This window comes from Theobroma umbraticum, unplaced genomic scaffold, assembly GCF_002168275.2.
Source record: "Theobroma umbraticum cultivar Fairchild unplaced genomic scaffold, ASM216827v3 scaffold_130.0, whole genome shotgun sequence".
Lineage (NCBI taxonomy): Eukaryota > Viridiplantae > Streptophyta > Magnoliopsida > Malvales > Malvaceae > Theobroma > Theobroma umbraticum.
The window spans coordinates 1,969,291-1,989,299 of record NW_018397264.1 but is presented as its reverse complement, the minus strand read 5'-3'; the positions used below and the strand labels follow the sequence as shown (position 1 = coordinate 1,989,299).

General features: G+C 34.1%; 2 protein-coding genes and 1 non-coding gene across 9 annotated transcripts; 2 read left to right on the top strand and 1 right to left on the bottom strand.

Moving 5' to 3' along the window:
- Positions 1–1,307: 1,307 nt before the first annotated feature.
- Positions 1,308–9,161, bottom strand: LOC110421761 (uncharacterized). 7 transcript variants are annotated; one of them, XR_002445662.1, is made up of 9 exons: positions 8,925–9,161; positions 8,186–8,340; positions 6,412–6,541; positions 6,175–6,287; positions 4,622–5,740; positions 3,019–3,056; positions 2,741–2,936; positions 1,715–1,804; positions 1,308–1,558 (listed from the first exon to the last, which is right to left on the bottom strand). XR_002445662.1 is itself a non-coding variant. In XM_021435427.1 (8 exons), the coding sequence occupies exons 2-8, from the start codon at positions 8,318–8,320 to the stop codon at positions 1,802–1,804; spliced, it is 1,734 nt and encodes a 577-aa protein (XP_021291102.1). In that variant the 5' UTR covers positions 8,321–8,340; positions 8,925–9,161; the 3' UTR covers positions 1,308–1,801. The 7 variants fall into 7 exon arrangements, 6 of the variants coding, with proteins under 6 accessions (XP_021291102.1, XP_089640656.1, XP_089640658.1 ...); XM_021435427.1 differs by having other exon boundaries at positions 1,308–1,804; XM_089784530.1 differs by lacking the exon at positions 8,925–9,161 and adding an exon at positions 8,708–8,855 and having other exon boundaries at positions 1,308–1,804.
- Positions 9,162–10,815: 1,654 nt separating this feature from the next.
- Positions 10,816–13,335, top strand: LOC110421841 (FT-interacting protein 3-like). Its single transcript, XM_021435528.2, has one exon. The coding sequence runs from the start codon at positions 10,819–10,821 to the stop codon at positions 13,123–13,125; it is 2,307 nt and encodes a 768-aa protein (XP_021291203.1). The 5' UTR covers positions 10,816–10,818; the 3' UTR covers positions 13,126–13,335.
- Positions 13,336–14,276: 941 nt separating this feature from the next.
- On the top strand, positions 14,277–14,348 carry TRNAP-UGG (transfer RNA proline (anticodon UGG)). Its single transcript has one exon. It is a non-coding gene; the product is annotated as a tRNA-Pro (tRNA).
- Positions 14,349–20,009: the final 5,661 nt, after the last annotated feature.

The window sequence follows — 20,009 nt, the reverse complement described above, 5'->3', positions numbered from 1 at the left end:
CATTTAATGAGCACAAGCATAACCTGTCTTTTCTAATACCATGGGCATAGTTGTTCTAATTCTTTGTAAGCATTTATGTATTTCATTTTTCTTAAAAAAATATTAAAGTTTGATTATAGGAGAAACTTTGGCCTAGCTAGCACATAAAATATTTGTGCTAATAATTCAATTCTAGTTTGGTTTTCATTAGGTTTTTTTTTTTTGAAACGACCTCAACTTTACCTAGTCAAGAGCTAGGTGCAACTCTCCTAGCTCTCCCCTTAGCTTTGCCCAAATGAACCAAAAGAATAGATTTTGTCCATGATATTTTATATTTTTCTCGAATTAATACTATTTTATTTGATAGTCGAATAATCTAACTATCTACAAATGATAAAGTTCTATCCAAAACTTTAATAACATTTTTCAATTAGTAATTAGAGAGACAAATAAATACAAATACAACATACGAAAGAAAATCAATGTATAATCGAATGAAAAAAAAAGAATCAACATAAAACTGAAAAAAAAAATGGGGAAAAACTCAAATTAATACTATTAGATCTCAAAGTCACTAATTTACTATTAAAACAATAAACGAATAATTACTTGACTAAGATCACATCTTTGTTGTGTCATGGTCTCCAACTCAACAACTCAATAAGGTCATATACATTTTTCAAGTGATAAATTCATTGGCTAAACCCAAAAGGAGAAGGTTTTAGTGAGTGGAAGCCCAACCTCGTGCTAACCACATATTTCCTCCCAAAAGAAACGAGCATGTTCTAACCCTCTTTTCTCTAAATTTACAAATTCAAAACGAAAGGAGAAAATTATAGGTAGGTCCGACTTGAGGAGTGGACGGCAGATGTTTGCCTAGGAAAAGGTTTCCTTGAATTCAAAGGCTCACATCTAAGGTTTCTATATTTAGGATCAAAAGAAACTCAGGCCCAAAGGTTTTAACCTATCATTTATCTTGTTGAATTAGACTCAAATAAAAGTATTATGTGAATCCATGTACTCTTAGTAGGGAATTCAAAATTTTGAATGAAAAGTAATTAAAAAAAATTATAAAAAAATAATACTATATATATAATTTTATACCTATAATAATAAAAAAATTAAAATTTGAGGGGTGACCGCCGCCACCACACGCCACCCCCTTGCGCCATCCCTGTGAACTGATGTGTACTCAAAAGTTGCGAAGGACTTCAAGATTTTAGTCAATGGGTAGAGAATTAAAACATGAAATCATGCTGTGCAGAAGATTTCAACTTGTTCTCAAACTGAAGCAAACTAAACACATCAAATTTACTAGACTAACAAACTTAATGTCACCGCAAAAATATTGAAAAATCTGGAGGTTTAACAAATGAATCAGGAGAATATATTTGACTACAACAACGTCAACAATGGCAGCGACAAATAAACTTTATTTATGTATCGATTTTTAAAAATTACAGTTTGCTTTGGAAATTGCCGAAAGAGAGCAAAATTAGAAGGCACCAAACAACTTGAATGATACCTTGCCACTTTATTATGTCTGTGAGAGAAACTGTTCTCCAAAGAATGAAGCAACCTGCAGGAAGGAAAATGCACATCATGAATAAAAGGATGCTGCATTTTGAATTTCGGCAACTTTGTTCAAAGTAGGAGTTGGCTACTTAGCTCTAGATAACTTTGTTGTCATTGGACATGGTTTAGAAGAGAGAAGGAGAAAGCACTCCACACTTACTATAAACAGTACTTGGCTTTGCAATAATGAATTCTATTGTGAACTGAAACCAATACTTTGAATTTCACCCGCACAGACTTCATAAAATCACTGAGGCAAATAGAAAGTACGGAAAATATTGAGACAAACTGCGAAGAAAAGCTAAAACGCACACGCAACTTCAATATTTCACCACAGCATAGTATAGGAAAGCTGCCAAATAAAGTAATGGATACTTTCCAAGTGTCAAAGAGGTTTTATTTGATTCGTTCATTGTAACAAACATATTACTAGTTCTGCCACTAATGGACCTCAATTTGGATAAGAAACTATCTCAGTCCCCACAAAAGAATAAAGGAAAAAAAAATTCTTAAAGAGCTCATTCTAAAGTTAAATTATTATTCTAGTCTCATTTTTTGTCTAAAAGTCCAAGTACTCAAGGGTAGCTTTAAAACCTACTTGATTTGTCCTTACTGGGAAATCAACTAGTCACCAGTTTTAGTCAAACGCCAGGAGATCAACTAATTGCATTCTCTTTCCTGATAAGTATAAGGACCTTCATTTAAGCAAGCCCAAGACTAATAGACTTTGCAGACAATGATGACGACACAATAGAAAAGATATATCCCAGCGAAGAAAATGTTCTCTCAAATTGAAACAGGGTCCAAAATCAGTTTTAAACACAATTCCTACATTTCAAATTCAATATTATCTTAAAAAAAAAAGCAATCGAGCATTTGTGGTGAGCAATCACATAATTATCAGAATAAATTCACCACATACAATCTAACATCTTATCATATGCTTACTAATGACAAAAATATAATATAATACTCTATGTCAAAAACAGCACATCTACAATCCATTCTTTTGCAACAAATCCTTTTCTCATATTCAAATGAATGTTTTTCTAGTTCCGTATGTGGGGTGGGGTGGGGTGGGGGTGTGGTTTTGTTCTAAATCAATATCTGTGATTTTATTTTGATGAGTGGGCAGGTGGCAAATGCCATAATTAATTGCACAGACAAAGGAAAGCAAAAACAGAACCTTGGAAACCAGCCGCATAGATCTTCTTGGAAGGACCTTTCTAATCAGATGCTTTGTGCTTCTTAAAATCTTGGAATCAAGCATGCTACAATCATTTTGGTCACCATCTATATATGTCCTCTTTTTGCCAAGTCCATTAGATTCAACTTTATCAAGCCCTCCACAAATCTTTTCAAATAACTCATCTTGTGAGCATCTGGAAAGGGCAATTATGCAATCAAATTAACACATAAAATAAATATTCTTTATCATATAATTTAATTAAGAAGGATAATTACTCCGAACTCTCTCCCCCATTAATAATTTTGCTCCTACCCTGCAAACAGTTTCATACAGTAAAATTTTAGTTGTTTCATTGAGTATACTGAGAGAAAACAGACATGTATTTAGATCTTCAATTGTTCAGATTATTATCTAGAAAACCTCGCAGTCTTGATAATTCTCTTTTTGTCAGTGACTATTTTGTTCATGCTGCAGTGGAGGGTGTACGAAAGGAAGGAAAAAATTTAATCTAAAAGAGACAGATACCCAAAGAAGATTTTTCTACCCATAAGACAAACCCACTAGAGATACCATAGTAAGATTTTTCTACCCATAAAATGAACCCACTAGAGATACCGTAGTTTTCAAAGAATGGTCAAATGGCTTATCAATCTACAAATTTAAATGTCACAAACAATACCTTAAAAATAATAGCTAACTAGTAACTTGACACTTGTATTAATAGAAGAGTAACACTGTGGAAAACAGAATGAGAAGAGAACAAAATTAGGAGGGGAAAGGGTCGAAACATCATGTCAACCACAAATTTGGGGAAACACCACCATGTAATTAATATGTCAAAAGTTAAACTAAGATGAGAGAAATTACCATCCACAAAAGAGATACATGATGAAACTAAGGTCTCGGTTCACCAAAATTGAATACAAGATATTGCAGCTTTTGAAACTAATAGCATTTATAATACTTACTAAAATAACTGTTGTTTATTTGCTCATAGGTAGTTCAATTTAAAGAACAGGAGAAAAAAAATTAGCTCATAATCCATCTATAAAAGGAAAAAAAAAAAAACTCACATTAAAAGAGCAAAATAGATTGATGTCTCTTATAGCACACAACTAACTGAAGGCTCCTTACAAAAGGGAGAATCATAACCACTAATAATCAAAAAAAGAAAGGACTTTGCCATCGTGCAAGTCTAAAACTAAAGTTGCCATAGAGATGAAATCACATTGAATTATAGTTTAACTTTATAGCACAAGTTTAAGAGGTCACTGACCTTATTTCCATATCAGGGTCTTTTATCATTCAAGTAATGAGATATCCACATCAATTAGTAGGGTATTCTTATAGCACTAATCCTCTTTAAGCTCTTTTAACTATGTTCTTAATCGACGGTTATTTTAAGGACAAGCTTGCTTTTATTATGAATTCCGATAAATAGGCTTATAAGCCCTAGTTCTAGTTTTGGCAAAACCTTGGTTCTAGTTACAACACTAATTCTTCCAACCATCAAGCACCTTTTTTGGGTTAACAATAAAGCACAAAAGCCAACTTGTGTTATTTACTCACTTTATGTTGAGACTTTTAACATAAATTAAAACGTATTATTTTTGTTTTGAAAGAAGTGAAAAGCACTCTTTTTCTCTTTTTGGCATGAATACATTTTTCTTGGTACATAATGAATAATTTTCTTGGCACATTTTTCATTTTGGCATGACTGGCATTCACCGTATATGGCAACAAAGAGTGCAACATACCGACAAATTACCAAGAACAAATGAAAATGGGAGCAAAACATCAACTAAATATGGCTACATAGTGATAATAGTTTGCTTATGATACTACTGAAGTTGGAAGCTAGAGGAGGTGAATTATTACCGGTTCCTCAACTAATGTAGGCAGCCGGTTCCTACATGTCTTTGGATCAAGCTCAGTTGAGCCTGCAAGTCCACCTTGTTCTGCATAGATATTGTGCTCTAAATCAACCACACCCACAAATTCACCATTTTCAGAAGGTGAATGTAACGCATCTTTGTGGTGAACCACATCCTGAGGCATCGGTATCTTCAATGAACCATCCACCAGGCATCTAGGAATTATTCCACTTGGACTGACAAGATTACAACCATTTTGCAGGGTAGAATTCTCACATATTTTGTTTTCAAGTTTAGAATTCTGATGCTCTGTTGTGAGAAGATTTAGTGGACAATCCGATATATTTAATACAGCATCACTAGCTAACTTCTCCCTATGGGAATTAATATTTGAATCTGGAGTTATCAAACACCCATCTTTGGCACCACCAGAAATTATTTGGTCCTGAGAATCAGGATGAGCTTTAATTAAGGTCAGTCCTTGATCTTCTTCTAAATGCTCTGACACATCTACAGCTCTACCAGATGGTGTCATTACAGTTGAGCCCAAGGATCCATCATCTCCATCTGGATGATCAAGCTGCAATTGATTATTTTCTTTTAAGATCAAAGTTGGGGATAATCCAGTGTGTTCATGGCCATCCTTAATTTTCCCAGCATCTACATTCAACTGAAAGGAACTTTTCATCTGTTTACTACTCTCTCCAAAGCGCCCAAGCTCCTTATGAAAAGTCCGAGACTTGCCATGGGACATGTTCTGGCATATACAAACCTCGCTTTTCAATTTCTCAACCCACTCTGAAGGGTTTGAATTTAAATCAACGTAAAGATTAATCCCCTCTTCTGAACTGACATGAAACTGAAATGTAGAGGGGGAAACAGTTGTACGAGTTTTTATGGAGGAAGGAAAGGCAATCTCATTAGAACATGCACCAGCATTTGAGTCTCTGGGTTCAATTTGGGGCAGCATATTTTTCATCCTTCCATCTCTCATGAGACTCAAACAATTTCTATTGAAGCATATTGTTGGGAACTCTTTATTCTTAAAACCATTGTCATCATACTGAGACACAAACTGAGATTGGGGTGTTTGCTGGAAAAAAATAGAGCCACCATAGTCATCCTGCATTGACACAAATCATTAGAGACAACTTTCTGGTTCTTGAAAGCAAACAATTAAGCATTGAAGGTTAAAATATCTACATCTTTCTGCCAGCATACATTTACTTAAAAGCTGGTCTCAAGTTAGTATTTTCATCTTCCATAGAATTAATGAAAAAAGTGTCAGCCAGTATACTACAGACTGCACCATTGTATTTTCCTTTTTTTTTTCTTTTTTTGTAAAGTGGGGTGTTCATGAGAAAATCTTCTCACTTCCAGAGAGATAAAAGGTCTGCATCTTTCATCAGGAACAACTCCATTAACCTAACACATGGCAGATGGGAGAATGAGAGATAGGGAAGGAGAAGAGAGGAATCATATGGGATTTTAGTGGCTGCATCAGAAGTCAATAAATATCCATGCAGAAAACATACACATCCATGAAAAGAAGCAAACCTTGTCATAAAATTTATTCCCTGTGCAACAACCCAATTCATTACTTTTAACAGCTTGAGAATAATTCCCTCCATTACACCTGTCTCGGGGACAAGAGATGAGTCCATAGCAATCTGCAGAAGCAACCATATGTTATTCATGATATAATGCATTTATTATAGTAAGGAAATCATAGTACTAAATTAATTTGAGAAAACTAAGCACAAGCTTATTAGGCAAGCAGTAATTAGTGTACACCTTTTCCAGCATCCCTGGAAGAGTTTAATGATGCTCCAGGCTGCAGTTGTAGTTTCAGGGACAAAGGAAGTCCAGCCTCTTGAGTTCCATATAACCTTTCCCCCGCAGTTATTGAACTCAATCTCTGGTTCTGCATATTCTTTTCCAAGATATTTTATGATGGGATAAACAAGATCTTCACATTTATGTATACTGAGAAACTTGCTTTTAGCAAATGCACAAGTCATGTGAAGAATAAAGAAATATCAAAGCTTGTTTAGCATGTGGTAGGCCAGAACAATTTACATCCAAGTTTGCAACTGTAAGAAAATAATGTAAACTCCAGATGCAAATTACTAAAGATGGTAATTCCGCAAATCCATGAATGAGGTGAAGAAAACACAAGGAAACCTAGTAGATGTGATACTGCATAGAAATATCAACTCCATGGACACATGCCTTTAACATGCAACGAATAAGCAGTCAAAACATCATTAGTCTGTGTGTCTGGGTGTGGATACATATGAGAACCATGATTGAGATGAGAGATGCTAAGAGAGTTGTCTATTAGCAAAGACAAATAATTTCACCAGAAGCCAAAAACTTCTTTAGCAAACAATAAGAAAAAACATAACAGCCATGAATTAAGACAAATAAAGCCTAATATAAAGACAATGATCATCCAAAAATAAGATGACGTAAACCTAGTATTTTTTTCTCGGACTCTGACAAGATATAGTGACTTCATAGGGGCTGCAAGATATTGTCATTTAGTAGGGGCCACTATGCTTAACCTTAAAGATGGAATCGTTGAAATTCCTCAAATAGACCCTAAGATACTCATCAGCACTTTCATTCAGTAGAAATAACAAGGCAATACTGCTAGAGATGTCAATTTCAATAGAATCTTGTCGTAAAATCTTCATTTTGGTACATGAACTAAATTTTCATCAAAAAGAAATTCTTCCACATTGGCATGTTATTTCATCATCATAACTTTCCTTTTCTCCCATCAGATCACCACTTTCCATAGTTAAAGAAACACCCCATCACTTATTATGAATGCTGTGTCTAATTATAAATGGAATGTAATACCACATCAGCTAGAGCCATTGTTTCTTAAAATACTTTCTCATTCATTAATGGTGATGCCAACTTATGCCGCAAAGATACCCTTTGCTATCAAATTAAATTAGACATTGGCTGAATTCGTCCTTTACTGTGCTAGCTAGCGACATATTTATCTTAGTCGAGCTTTTTAAAAAATTTTGAGCATGCCAATTCTACGATTTTTCTTGCATTATTAAAATACAAAAACAAAACAGGAATAAAAAATAACAAGTGTAGAATTTAAAATGCTTTCCTGGGCATATCTTAATTACGAATTCTTATATATTCTTTTCTATTTTCCCCTTTTTTCCTATCTCCTTTTCCCAGTTGGACCCAATTTTAGTAGTGGTAATATAAGTACCCTAAACATATTCAATAGAAAAATTATTGCAATCCTTTTTTATCCATTTTTCCTTGCATTCTTCTTTGAAACTCGAAGCTTCCTTTTCCCCTGCTACAGTAGGTCATATTACTAAAGTTCTAAAACTACAGCAAATCAATTATAAATAAAATATGCCATATAACACTTACCAGATCAAATACAATATAGTGAGGTACATAAGTATAACAGAATGAAACTACAAACTAATGTATGTTGACATATCCAATAGCTGTGTAACAGCAAAAAGCAGTATGATATGCTACAGATCAATAACTCTTAGTTACCAATTTTCCAATACATTACCTCTAGAAACGAGGTCAGTGATTTAGCCATTTCCGAACTTGACCTATTAGCAGGTAAACCATACTTCTTACACAAACTTTGAAGCTCTTTCCTTGAAAGGCTATGACAAAAACCCTCATCTTCCTTATTTGCCATCCGTTTTCGAGTAATTAAATCTGCAAAGAACAACTGCTTATAAATTACTTTTGATTCATTCAATTCACTTAACAAATGAAACTTCTTGCTCTAACTAGTTACATAAATTTAAATTTCAAACATCAATAAACGCAAATAAAAAGTATATGTCGAGAAAGAATATAAAAAAATGATGATAAAATTTTCAAATATCAAATTCAATATCCTCTTACCTTAAAACTACTTCACTTTACAAATCAAACAAACACCAAAGATTTTTTTTAACAAGAAAGAAATAGAGTTACGATTTCTCACGAACCCTATGTGGTTGCTCAGAAGAAAAGGAAGTAAAACCTCGAATTTAAAGAAATGAAAAAGAAATGATTCAGCTGAAGCGGAGAGTTTTACCTAACAAAGCCAAAATATCAAAATATTAGAAAGGAAACGAGTTCGAAAAGACAGAGCGTGACTTTTTATTTTTTATTTTCCAACATTTTCGGAGTATGAAAACTGATGAAAAAGAGCTCAGCATGCATTTGATTGTTTGGTTGATTTTCTTTTCTATTAGACAATAAAGAAGAAGAGGATAAGGACTAAGGAGGAAACGGAGGGCAGATAATTTTACCTGATCCGGATGATTTTCCCGGAAAGTGGTGGAAAATGAAGGAAAAGAAAACTTTACTTAGGAGCTAAGGAGAAAGACAAAGAGACAGAGCTAGAGACGCTACAGTCTGCAACGGGCTTCGAAAATCTGATTTCGTTTCGCCCTTTGCAGCGGATTCAGACAGCATAGAAATGGCAGTCCCGTAAGTAACAGATTTTTTTTGTCTGAATTTGTTCTGCTTGGACTTATGTTACACTCTTTTTTTCCTAATTTACGTTAAAAAATTGTTTTTTGGCCGTTTTTAAATGTGTGTTATTTACCTTTGCACGCTTGGTTTTCTAATTTAACAATGTTTAAAACCCTCGCAATTTGATTTAATGATTTAGTTTTGTGATTAAAAAATTATATAAATTTGTATTTAAATATTTACTTGATATAATATTTAAAAAACTGTTTAATTATTTAAAAATTTTTAAATAAATTTTTATTTTTACTATATTTAATTAAATTTTTATATTTTTATTTTAAATCAAGTAAAATTTTATAATTAATTTTGAATCAATTGTTTTAATATAATAACATTATATCTCATAATAATAACATGTCATAATAAACAATTATATGATATAATTATGTGACATAATAATATAATTTTAAAATATTTTTTATCTTTATATTAGTACTATGTGACTTTTCAAACAAAATATAAACACTATTTAAATATAAAAAATGACAAGTGATATTTTAATTAATAATAATCAATCGATTCTTAATTACGAAAATATATTTAATTTAAAATAAAAATATAAATTCTTGTTAAGCATAATAAAAAATAATAATTTATTTAATTTTATTTAAATGGTTTAATTTTTTTAAAAAAATATTATAACTATTTGAGTCAATAATTAATTGATGTAATATTTCTCATCTTAAATTCTTTATTTTTAAATCCAAAAAAATATAAATTGATATTTGATATATATATATACATATATATTAAAATGTTTATTTTATTTTGAATAAAAATATAAATTAATTTCTCAAAATCCAAATAAAAAAATCAATTAATGCACCAATTCAATTATAATTGATTAAAACTCGAAACCAATGGAATTAAATTTACTCCTATCGTATTAAAGATAAAAGAAAGAGTGAAAATGGGATAATTTTCCTCTACTTTCCCATTTAATGAATGATAATAGTTACTTTGCATAGAAAGAAAAAAATCAACCAAATACGTAAGAGGGTTGCGTTGATTCGGATTTATGAATCCAGCTAATAATGTGTATTAAATAAATTATTATCAATCAAAATGAATAGACTCTTATTGTATTATTTCCATAGAAAAAAAGAACCATTTTAAACGTAAAATATAATGTCTATCAAAGGAAAGAAAAAAGTAACATAAATGGTAATAATTTATATTCCGTTAAAAGTCATTCAAATTCGAAATCAAGCAATCATGTAATCAGGATTATTTACCAAATTTTAATATGAACACTGAAATTTTGGCATTAAATAGGATATTAATCTGTTATCGTCTCTTGATTTCCCCTCCGTCTCTTGCCTTCTGTTTTCCCTTGAAAGTTTTCCTAGTTACCCTCTTCTAGCACTCCTAAACCAGAACAGAAACATAGTAGTTTTCATCTCATTCTTCAAGTCTCAATCAGGCAAGCAATAGTCTCTTTTTTTATTTTTTAGTTTATATAATATTTGATCAGTTTTTAGCATATATTTGGAAAATGAATTTGTATATGCACCATAGAGTGTACAAGAATTAATGTAACGATGTATTATAATTGTGATTTGCATGTGGTTTTTGCTGTGCTTTCTAGCATTTACAAATGTTTTCTTTTAACATTAATTTTATTTATCTTTTAATTATATGAAACATTTCATGCAGATAATCTGCACAATGCCGCAAGCAAATGTAGACTTTTCATTGAAGGAGACTTCACCAAATATTGGTGGAGGAAGAGTCTCCGGCAGTGAAAAGCTCACGTCATCATTCGACCTTGTTGAGCAAATGCATTTTTTGTATGTAAGAGTGGTAAGGGTTAGAGATTTGCCAGGGACACGTAACCCTTTTGTTGAAGTAAAGATTGGTAATTACAAAGGCACAACTAAGTACTTTAAGATGGATCATGACCCTGAGTGGAATCAAGTTTTCGCTTTCTCAAAAGATCGTATTCAGGCTGTCACTGTGGAGGTAACTGTAAGGAACAGGGAGACTATCAATGATGAAGTTGTTGGGAAACTCGCTTTTGATATAGCAGACGTTCCTAGCCGTGTTCCCCCAGATAGTCCCCTGGCGCCGCAGTGGTATAGTTTGGAGGATGAGGGTGGAAGGAAGGGTGGAAGAGGAGAATTGATGTTAGCTATGTGGATGGGTACTCAAGCTGATGAGGTGTTTCCCGATGCTTGGCACTCAGATGCTGCAGCTGTTAGTGGTGAAAGCATTGCAAATACTCGTTCAAAGGTGTATATTTCACCTAGACTTTGGTATCTTAGAGTTAATATAATTCAAGCGCAGGACTTGGTGCCTATAAGTAGGAATAGGAACCCCCAAGTTTACGTCCAGGCTGTGCTTGGGAATATGGTTTTGAGGAGCAGATTTTCGCCTGATAAGAATATCAACCCTAGTTGGAACGAGGATTTGATGTTTGTTGTTGCAGAACCTTTTGATGATCCCTTGATCTTGAGTGTGGTGGATAAGTTGGGTAATAATAAGGAGCATATTCTTGGAATGTGCACGATTCATTTATCAAGAGTGGAGAAGAGGTTACTGCCCATACCTGTAGATGCTAACTGGTATAATCTTGAGAAGGTTGTACAGGATAATCAAAACAATATGGAGGTAAAGTTTGCTAGCAGGCTCCATTTGAGGGTCTGTTTGGATGGCGGATATCATGTTCTCGATGAGTCCATTTACTACAGTAGTGATTTCAGGGCCACTTCCAAATTGTTGTGGCCTCCTACCATTGGTGTCTTGGAGTTAGGAATCTTGAATGCAACTGGTTTGCTGCCAATGAAGTCGAAAGATGGACGTGGAACTACTGATGCTTATTGTGTGGCCAAATATGGGTCTAAGTGGGTAAGAACAAGGACAATTGTTGATAGTTTTGCTCCAAAGTGGAATGAACAGTATACTTGGGAAGTTTATGATCCTTATACAGTCATTACAATTGGAGTTTTCGATAACTGTCACTTGCAAGAAGGCAGCGATGCAGGAGGTTCAAAGGATCCAAGAATTGGGAAGGTTAGGATTCGACTGTCTACACTTAATGCTGATAGGATTTATACACATTCTTATCCACTAACAGTTTTACAACCCAATGGAGTGAAGAAGATGGGTGAAATTCAGTTGGCAGTGAGATTTACTTGCTCGTCTACATGGAATTTGTTTCAATCTTATACACACCCTTTGTTCCCCCAAATGCATTATCTTCTCCCATTATCAGTGTATCAAGTTGAGAGTTTAAGGCACCAAGCTACGCAGACTCTGTCCTTGAGGTTGAGCCGCGCTGAACCACCATTAAGGAGAGAAGTTGTGGAGTATATGCTGGATGTGGGCTCCAATGTATGGAGCTTAAGACGGGGCAGAGCTAATGTTGAAAGACTCCTAGCTACTTGTAATTTACTTGTTGAGGCTTGGAAATGGTTTGATCACATATGCAAATGGAAGAATCCCATTTCTACAATGGTGGTTCACTTTGTATATTTGATCTTTGTTCTTTTCCCTAATCTGATTTTACCCCTATTTTTTCTTATGTGTATTGGGCATGGAGCTTCTCAGTACAGGAAAAGGCCAAGACATCCTCCTCATATGGACACCAAATTGTCTCTAATAGATTCGGCCCACTCTGATGAATTAGATGAAGAGTTTGATACATTTCCAACTTCTAAGAATGGTGAAGTTCTTAAAAAGAGATATGATCGCTTGAGAAGCATTGCAGGGAGGATGATGACAATAATTGGGGACCTGGCAACTCAAGCAGAGAGGCTTAATTCTATGCTAAGCTGGAGAGATCCCAGAGCCACACCTATGTTTCTAACTTTTTGTATGTTGGCTAGTATGGGTTTCTATTTCATTCCTTGGCGCTTATTTGCACTTGGAGTGGGCTTTTTCACTATGAGGCATCCAAAATTCCGAATCAGCATTCCATCACTGCCGCAAAACTTCTTCAGGAGGTTGCCTGCAAGAACAGAGAGCATGATATGAGAATGAATCATTAGCTGCAGCTGTTTGGCTGGTATCCTTTGCTATTCCATTTCCTTTGCATTCTACAGAAAAAGTGGGGGCAAATTCTGGTACAATGTAGCTTGTTAATTGGATTTCTTTCTTCTCAAGTTTCCTGACTTCCGCTTTTTCATCTATTTTTATGGTCAATATTTGGTGTGCTCTCTGTGTTTAATCAGACATAATTCTATCTTTCTGGACTTACATCTACCTTGTGATATAAATCTATGTTTGAAAATATAAATGCTTGAATTCCAAAAGCATACTGCTTGGTGAAATTTGCATATCAAAATAATTACCTTAAATTCTTGATCAGCACAAACTCCTTCATTACAGAGCTTAAACTGCATAGATTTAATGAGCATATGAAATCTAATGGCATAAAAAAATTAAGAGAGACAGATATTTGCTTGTCTATTAGGAGAATTACTTGCTATCAGTTTAGTAATTATAAGATGTAGGATAATCATTCAATATAATACCAAGAACAGTCAATTTCTATTTCATATGACCATCAACTAAGGCCAGGTCTATATCTTGAGACTCTTATGTAGTCAACTTTGGACCTGGTGTTATGTTTACAAGCCTGGTGCCAAACCTGAAATCCAGCAAAAAAAAATTTTCATGTGGCAAAGTGTATATGGACAATTTTCATGAAAGCTCAGGCAGCAACTCGGCTAACAAGACATGTTACCTACATGTTGTCGAAGTCCAACAAGACTTGAGTTAGGCTTGCCAGGTCTATAGACAACATCAGTGATTGCTTCCTGCTAAGTGAGGCCTGACATGGTTATCTTACTGCATTTTATTCTCGCCAATTACACATCCGTAGTTTTCATCCATCAGTGCCCTCTTTGGTATTCTATGGTACTGGAACAAGTGCAATCAAATTAGCTGTAATACATAAGACTTCAACTAGATACCAAGATTTAGGGGCATTCACATGAAATTTGAAAGAAAAAAGGCCCTTGCTGGAACAAAATTAGTTACTTCTCTTCGACATTGTTTCCTAACCATCCATGTTAAATCTAAAAGTTGGCACCTTCAACAGCACCAGTTAATATTTGATTGATAAAACTCAGATTGCTGATCTAGTCAGGGAGACTACTATAGTGCTATTATGAGAATATAATGGGCATTTGGTCTAGTGGTATAATTCTCGCTTTGGGTGCGAGAGGTCCCGAGTTCGATTCTCGGAATGCCCCTCTTATATGAGGCTTTTGATATAATAATAATAAGACAATCCTGGCAAGAAGGATCTGTTAGAATGACTATGGGACATGTCTATTCCTAATCTGTCTTTTTGCTTTGAAATTGTCTTTCCTTTGTCCAGTGAAAGGTGTGTACACCCTGCTCTTTCTTGTCTATGTTCCCTCATTGCAATGTTCTTTCTTTCTTAAAACTAGAAATTTACTAAAGGCCTGCTCCTCGGATGCAAGCACCTACAACTTTGTCTTGACAGAGATGTATTTTATCACGAAAATCACATCCAAAGTTGTTAATTAGCATTTGGAATTCACAAAGGGAAAACACAGCATCTCATCACATCACATGTTAGTTAGGATCATGACCAAAATCATCATGGATCACATGTTTGTTGTTTTCATTCCTATCCATATCAATTTAAAACTAATCCTTCACATGTTTTCTCTGACTTTCTATATTTAATACTTATGAACTTAAAACAAAAGGATTCAAGTGTAGTTAGTCTGTGCTGGGGCATATCCTGCTGGGTCCTGATTATAATGTGCATCTGCAGACCCCTCATGTGTTGTCATATTATACTTTTTATTGGCAGTTTATAGTCTTTTCCTGGCGAATGATTAAGTTGACTTAAACTTGGATGTCAGATGCATCTTTGGGAACATGATGGCCTATTTCATTGGCTTGTTTTCTCTCTAGTTTTCTTTCTTTGTTTTTCAGTCAGCTGATATGTTAACCCTTTTGAACTATGATCTAGCAATTGGGACATAATCATCTTCAATGCCCAAAATCAGTTGATAGTAATATATATGATTGAGAATCCATCTTTTTTGTTTCATTTCATTGAGCATACAAAACCTAATGGTAGAAACAAAAATTTGGTCCTAAGCCTGGAAAGTTTGTGGTTCAGCTGACAAAATTTTCATGGAGAAAATAAGAAAAAATGTTCCATTAGGACATATTACCTACAATTTGCTTGTTGTCCAACAAGAATTGAGCTAAAATTGCAAAATCAGTACTGATGCTTGGTGCCTGCCAAAATGATCTCAATCTTGCCAACTCTGCATTCTGACATGCCCTTAGTTTACTTCCATCAGTATCTTCTTTGGTATACCATAGCATTGAACCAAGTGCATTAGATAAAGTACCAAGGTTTAGGGACATAGTCATAAAATTTTAAAGAAAAAGGGCCTTGCTGGAATAGAGTTAGTCATTTTTTCTGAAAAATTGTTCCATGTCAAAGCTAAGGACTATGAAGAGATCAGGCTGCAGATATTTACTGCATGACAAAAGAATGTTCCCAAAATGCCACTATGAGAAATAAGTGATGCTCCTTAGCAAACTTTGTAGCTTGAAAAGATAAGTGCTGAGTGGCTAAAGAGGTTTGATGCCCTATCTTGTTAAAATGTTTGCAAGAGCCAAGAGAGCATCTCCAGACAAAGGTGATATAGTGGTAGCCGTTACTAACCCCTGCTAAGTAGACATAACCAGGTTGTAATGGGCATTTGGTCTAGTGGTATGATTCTCGCTTTGGGTGCGAGAGGTCCCTGAGTTCTATTCTCGGAATGCCCCTTTTACAGTTTTATCCCTAGTGAAGTTACCTACTGAAGTTAGTATTAATCTCATTGAAAGAGATATGAGAGCAGTTGGTTCTTATTTTATTGGCCAAATTTGTCTTCCAGCACATATATCGAATTCCTTTTTATCTCAAGATATATAATAAGACAGACTTGACCAGAAGTATCTGTTGGAATGAATATGAAGTAAAAGCCTATTCCTACTCTTTCATTTTGTTCTTTGATTGTCCTTTCCTTCTCCAGGGTGAGGTGTGCATCTCCTACTCTTTTCCTGTAATTTTCCTAATTTGTAAAAACTATAACTTAGACTGAAGCATATGACCTTCAGATCCAAGCAATTAAAAAATTTTCTTGATAAAGAGATGTACTTTATCACATAATGACATTTCTCAATCTTCTTCCAACTTTTTCACAAGTTAAAAATGTTGCATACCTGAAAGTCTAATGGATCTTTTTCAAACCAATTTGTGACCCAAGTTGTTAATTAGGCAATCTGTTCACAACAGAAAACAAAACCAACTCTGATATGTTAGGCAGTATAGTGCTCATGTATGACATTGTTGTCAATACTAATCACTGTGATCAAATCATCATGGATCACATGTTTGAAGTTTCTGTCCCTACATGTATCAATTTAGCTTTAACCATTCACATGTTTAGTCAGTTGATGTGGGAATTATGGCCTTAAATATCCAAAACTGCTTGATGAATTTTAAAAATACAGTGAACTGTGCCTTTGTAAGTATATCTGGCCTCATTTAACCCTAGGTTCATTTTTGAAATCTGATAGCAAAAACAAAATAAGGAGCCATGGAATATGCCCTTCTTGTTTCTACTAAACTAGGCCTCAGAGTCCAGAACAGAAAATCAATGGTAAGATATAAAACTTTCGCTAGGTACCAAAGTAAAGAGCACTGCAAGAACATTGGCTTCTTTCTCCAAGATTGTTTCAAAAATCAAAATCACCCCTGTCAAATCTGAAGATTACCAGAGAGCATGCTGCAGATTGTTACTGCAGCCTGCAGGGGCAAAAGAATGTTGGTATTTCAGAATGCCAGGGATGAGAAATATAAAATGGTTACTATCAAGTCTGGTGATTAGGTAGCTGCCTAAATTTTGGCCACTGCTTTTTGTAGTGCAAATTTGTAGACTTTAGATATAACCCCATTAGTTTATGTTCACAGATAAATGAAGCTAACTTAATTGCAAACAATGGAAACTTGGGAATTCCTTGAAGCTCAAGAGAACTGGAAAGAGAATCAGCAAGAACTGATTAATAGAAGAAAACGAGTTATGCCAAATTATTTGGCAGCTAAATAGGTTTAAGGCCTCTTTTGTTACGGGGCTAAGGGAGCTGTTCATTAAAGTTATTCAAACTTTCATCAACTCATGCCAGATTAGAGAGGAATTACATTCCACACCAACCAAAGTGAGTCTCTCATCACCTGTTAGTCATGTTAAAGTTTAATTCCTACCTGCTCGGCTTAAGTATAATACTGCTCGTGCTAATCATAGTGATTGAATCATCATGGATCACGCGTTTTTATTTTTTGTTTTGTTCTTTCAGCCAAGCATTGGATCACACGTTTGATCCATATTCATCATATCTGTTAGTATTATCCATCTACAACAAAAACATTTCACATAAGATTGTGCTAATCAGTATACCAAGAGATACACCTACCTATTATTGAAACCATCTCTATCATCTGGTTCGACAGAAGTTTAACTTTTCTTCTGGTCCAATCATTTTTTCAACAATCAAACAAGGTCCCTGACACTCTGAACCAAGTCCCCTTCCAAAGCCTTGGCCTTAAGCAACATGGCAACATGTGTGGCTGATGCCGCCCTTAGGCTTGCCAAAAGGTAGGCACAAAAGGGAATAATATGAAAGCTGGCCATTGACTTCTCAGTCCATTGCAGCGTATGCAAAGGCATGATTGAAGGGGTTAGCTAGATCTAATGTAGTTTTTTCTCTCAAGCATAAACCGGCACGAACCAGACACCAGCTCATAGACAGATAAGAGGGTTGCAGGCACACAGTGTTTCTTAAAGAAATGACTAGTTGTGATTAAATTGGCTGACAGTAAGTTTACTTGTCCCATTTGGATGGAGCATTTCAGTGGCTTAGTCAACTCTTCACTAACATAATCAATCATTTAGGATCTCCATTTTTATAATAAGGACATTAATTATTCAGCACAACTTGCAGAAGATGATGCAATTGCAATACTGAATTATAAATCTACTACTGGTTGACTAACAGTACCTAGTCCAGCCAGGTCAAAAATGAAAGTAACTCTTTCTCTTCCTACTGAATTTGGCAATGAGGATCTACAAACAACTTTTTTGAGGTGATGGCATTTATTTTAAATATGACACCCAGGATTCAAGCAGCTAAAGTCTTGGTGGATTAGTTTACCCTGACTCTGCTTTTTTGTTCCCTTTTCTTTTTCCTGAATTAACTATGTTGAATAAATATCGGATATACCTTCAAATATATATATATATATATCTATTAAAAAAATCAATTGAATTGAGCCATGATTAATTTTTTATTAAAAAAAACTTATTTGATTCAAAATAAATTATAAAAAATTATCTAAATATAATAAAAAATAAGAAACTTTGTTAAAAAAATGAGTAAAATTAAAGAGTTATTTTAGGGTTTTAGTCAAAAGAAAAATTACCTTTTTCCACTAATATGAAAAGAAAAGAAAAGATAGATGATTTATTACTCTTAAGGGGCCTAAGACAAGCATAATGAAGCTGAATTAGGAGGAAAATTTCAAAAATATATGAGCTGGCTTAAACTTGGTGAGCATCAAGTGGGATTCTATATGGTAGGTCAGACTTTACAGCCTTCCTTTTCGGTGGTTTTCCATTACTTGAAGCTAGACTGGCAATGGCCACACTGCTCATTTTACCACTGTTTACAGCCTATAAACCAGCCTAGGAATTAATGATGACAAGCATAAAACCAAATTTTTGGTAGGTTCCATACATTTTTATATGTAATTTCCATTCACTAAATTTATAGACCAAACCTCAGCCTTAGAACACCTTTTTGCAGCCTTTGTCAGCAGTAATTCAGCTGTCTTCTGCAACACAATCTATTGCACCAATGAATAAGGTCATGCACCAAATAAGTAATGCCTCAACCAGAAATTATGATCAAATGTAGGCCCTGAACCTTAGCTGGAGAAACTTGGTGAAGTTTTTATGGAAACCCAACTGGCAATTCATTTCCATCCACCAAAGCTTAATATAAAGATATGAGCCTAGCTTCACCTTTACTCCATAATTGTGAGAAACATCTATAACATAATGTTCAATTATGTACACACCTAGGGTTCCATGGTCCACATTTTGGTATTTTTCCTTCTCCATTTTAATCCTTCATTGTTCTTTGGATTCTCAATGTCATATTAGTTTAGAGGGTAAAGCTTCAAAAAACTGCTCACACCTTAGAAAATAATTAGATTATTGCAAGATCATAGGCTTTGTCTAGCAAATATAGTATTTAGCCTAATAAAATATTGAAATACAGTGAGGCTTTATTTAGTTCATTTTTTTATATATTATTCTTGATAGGTAATTGTTTTATACCTGTTTTAAGTAAAAAAAGAAATAGTTTAAGTGGTTGTTGAGATATTCTTTCTAAATGTTTCTCAAAATGTTCACTCGTTAGTCCTAATTATTCACTTCATAAATTGTTAGTACATATTTAAATATTCATACCAAATTAAAATTATATGATTTTTATTTCTATTTATAATCTTATCAAAATTTTTATATATACACATAAATAAACATACATTTAAAACCCGACAAAAATTTACTACAAAAATGTTATATAATATTGTGAAAGATGCTTATATTAAAGCGTTATTTGTATTATGTTCGTGCTAGATATAATAATGTTAGACATTATAACATTTTTGTAGGAAATTTTTAATTATAACTTAATAGTAATTTGATATAATGATCTAAGAAAACCAATTTGACATGACACCACCATGGATGACCAATTCCAGTCCATGTCAAAGGCCGTCCAAGAAATCACCTAAACCTCTATACCTAAAA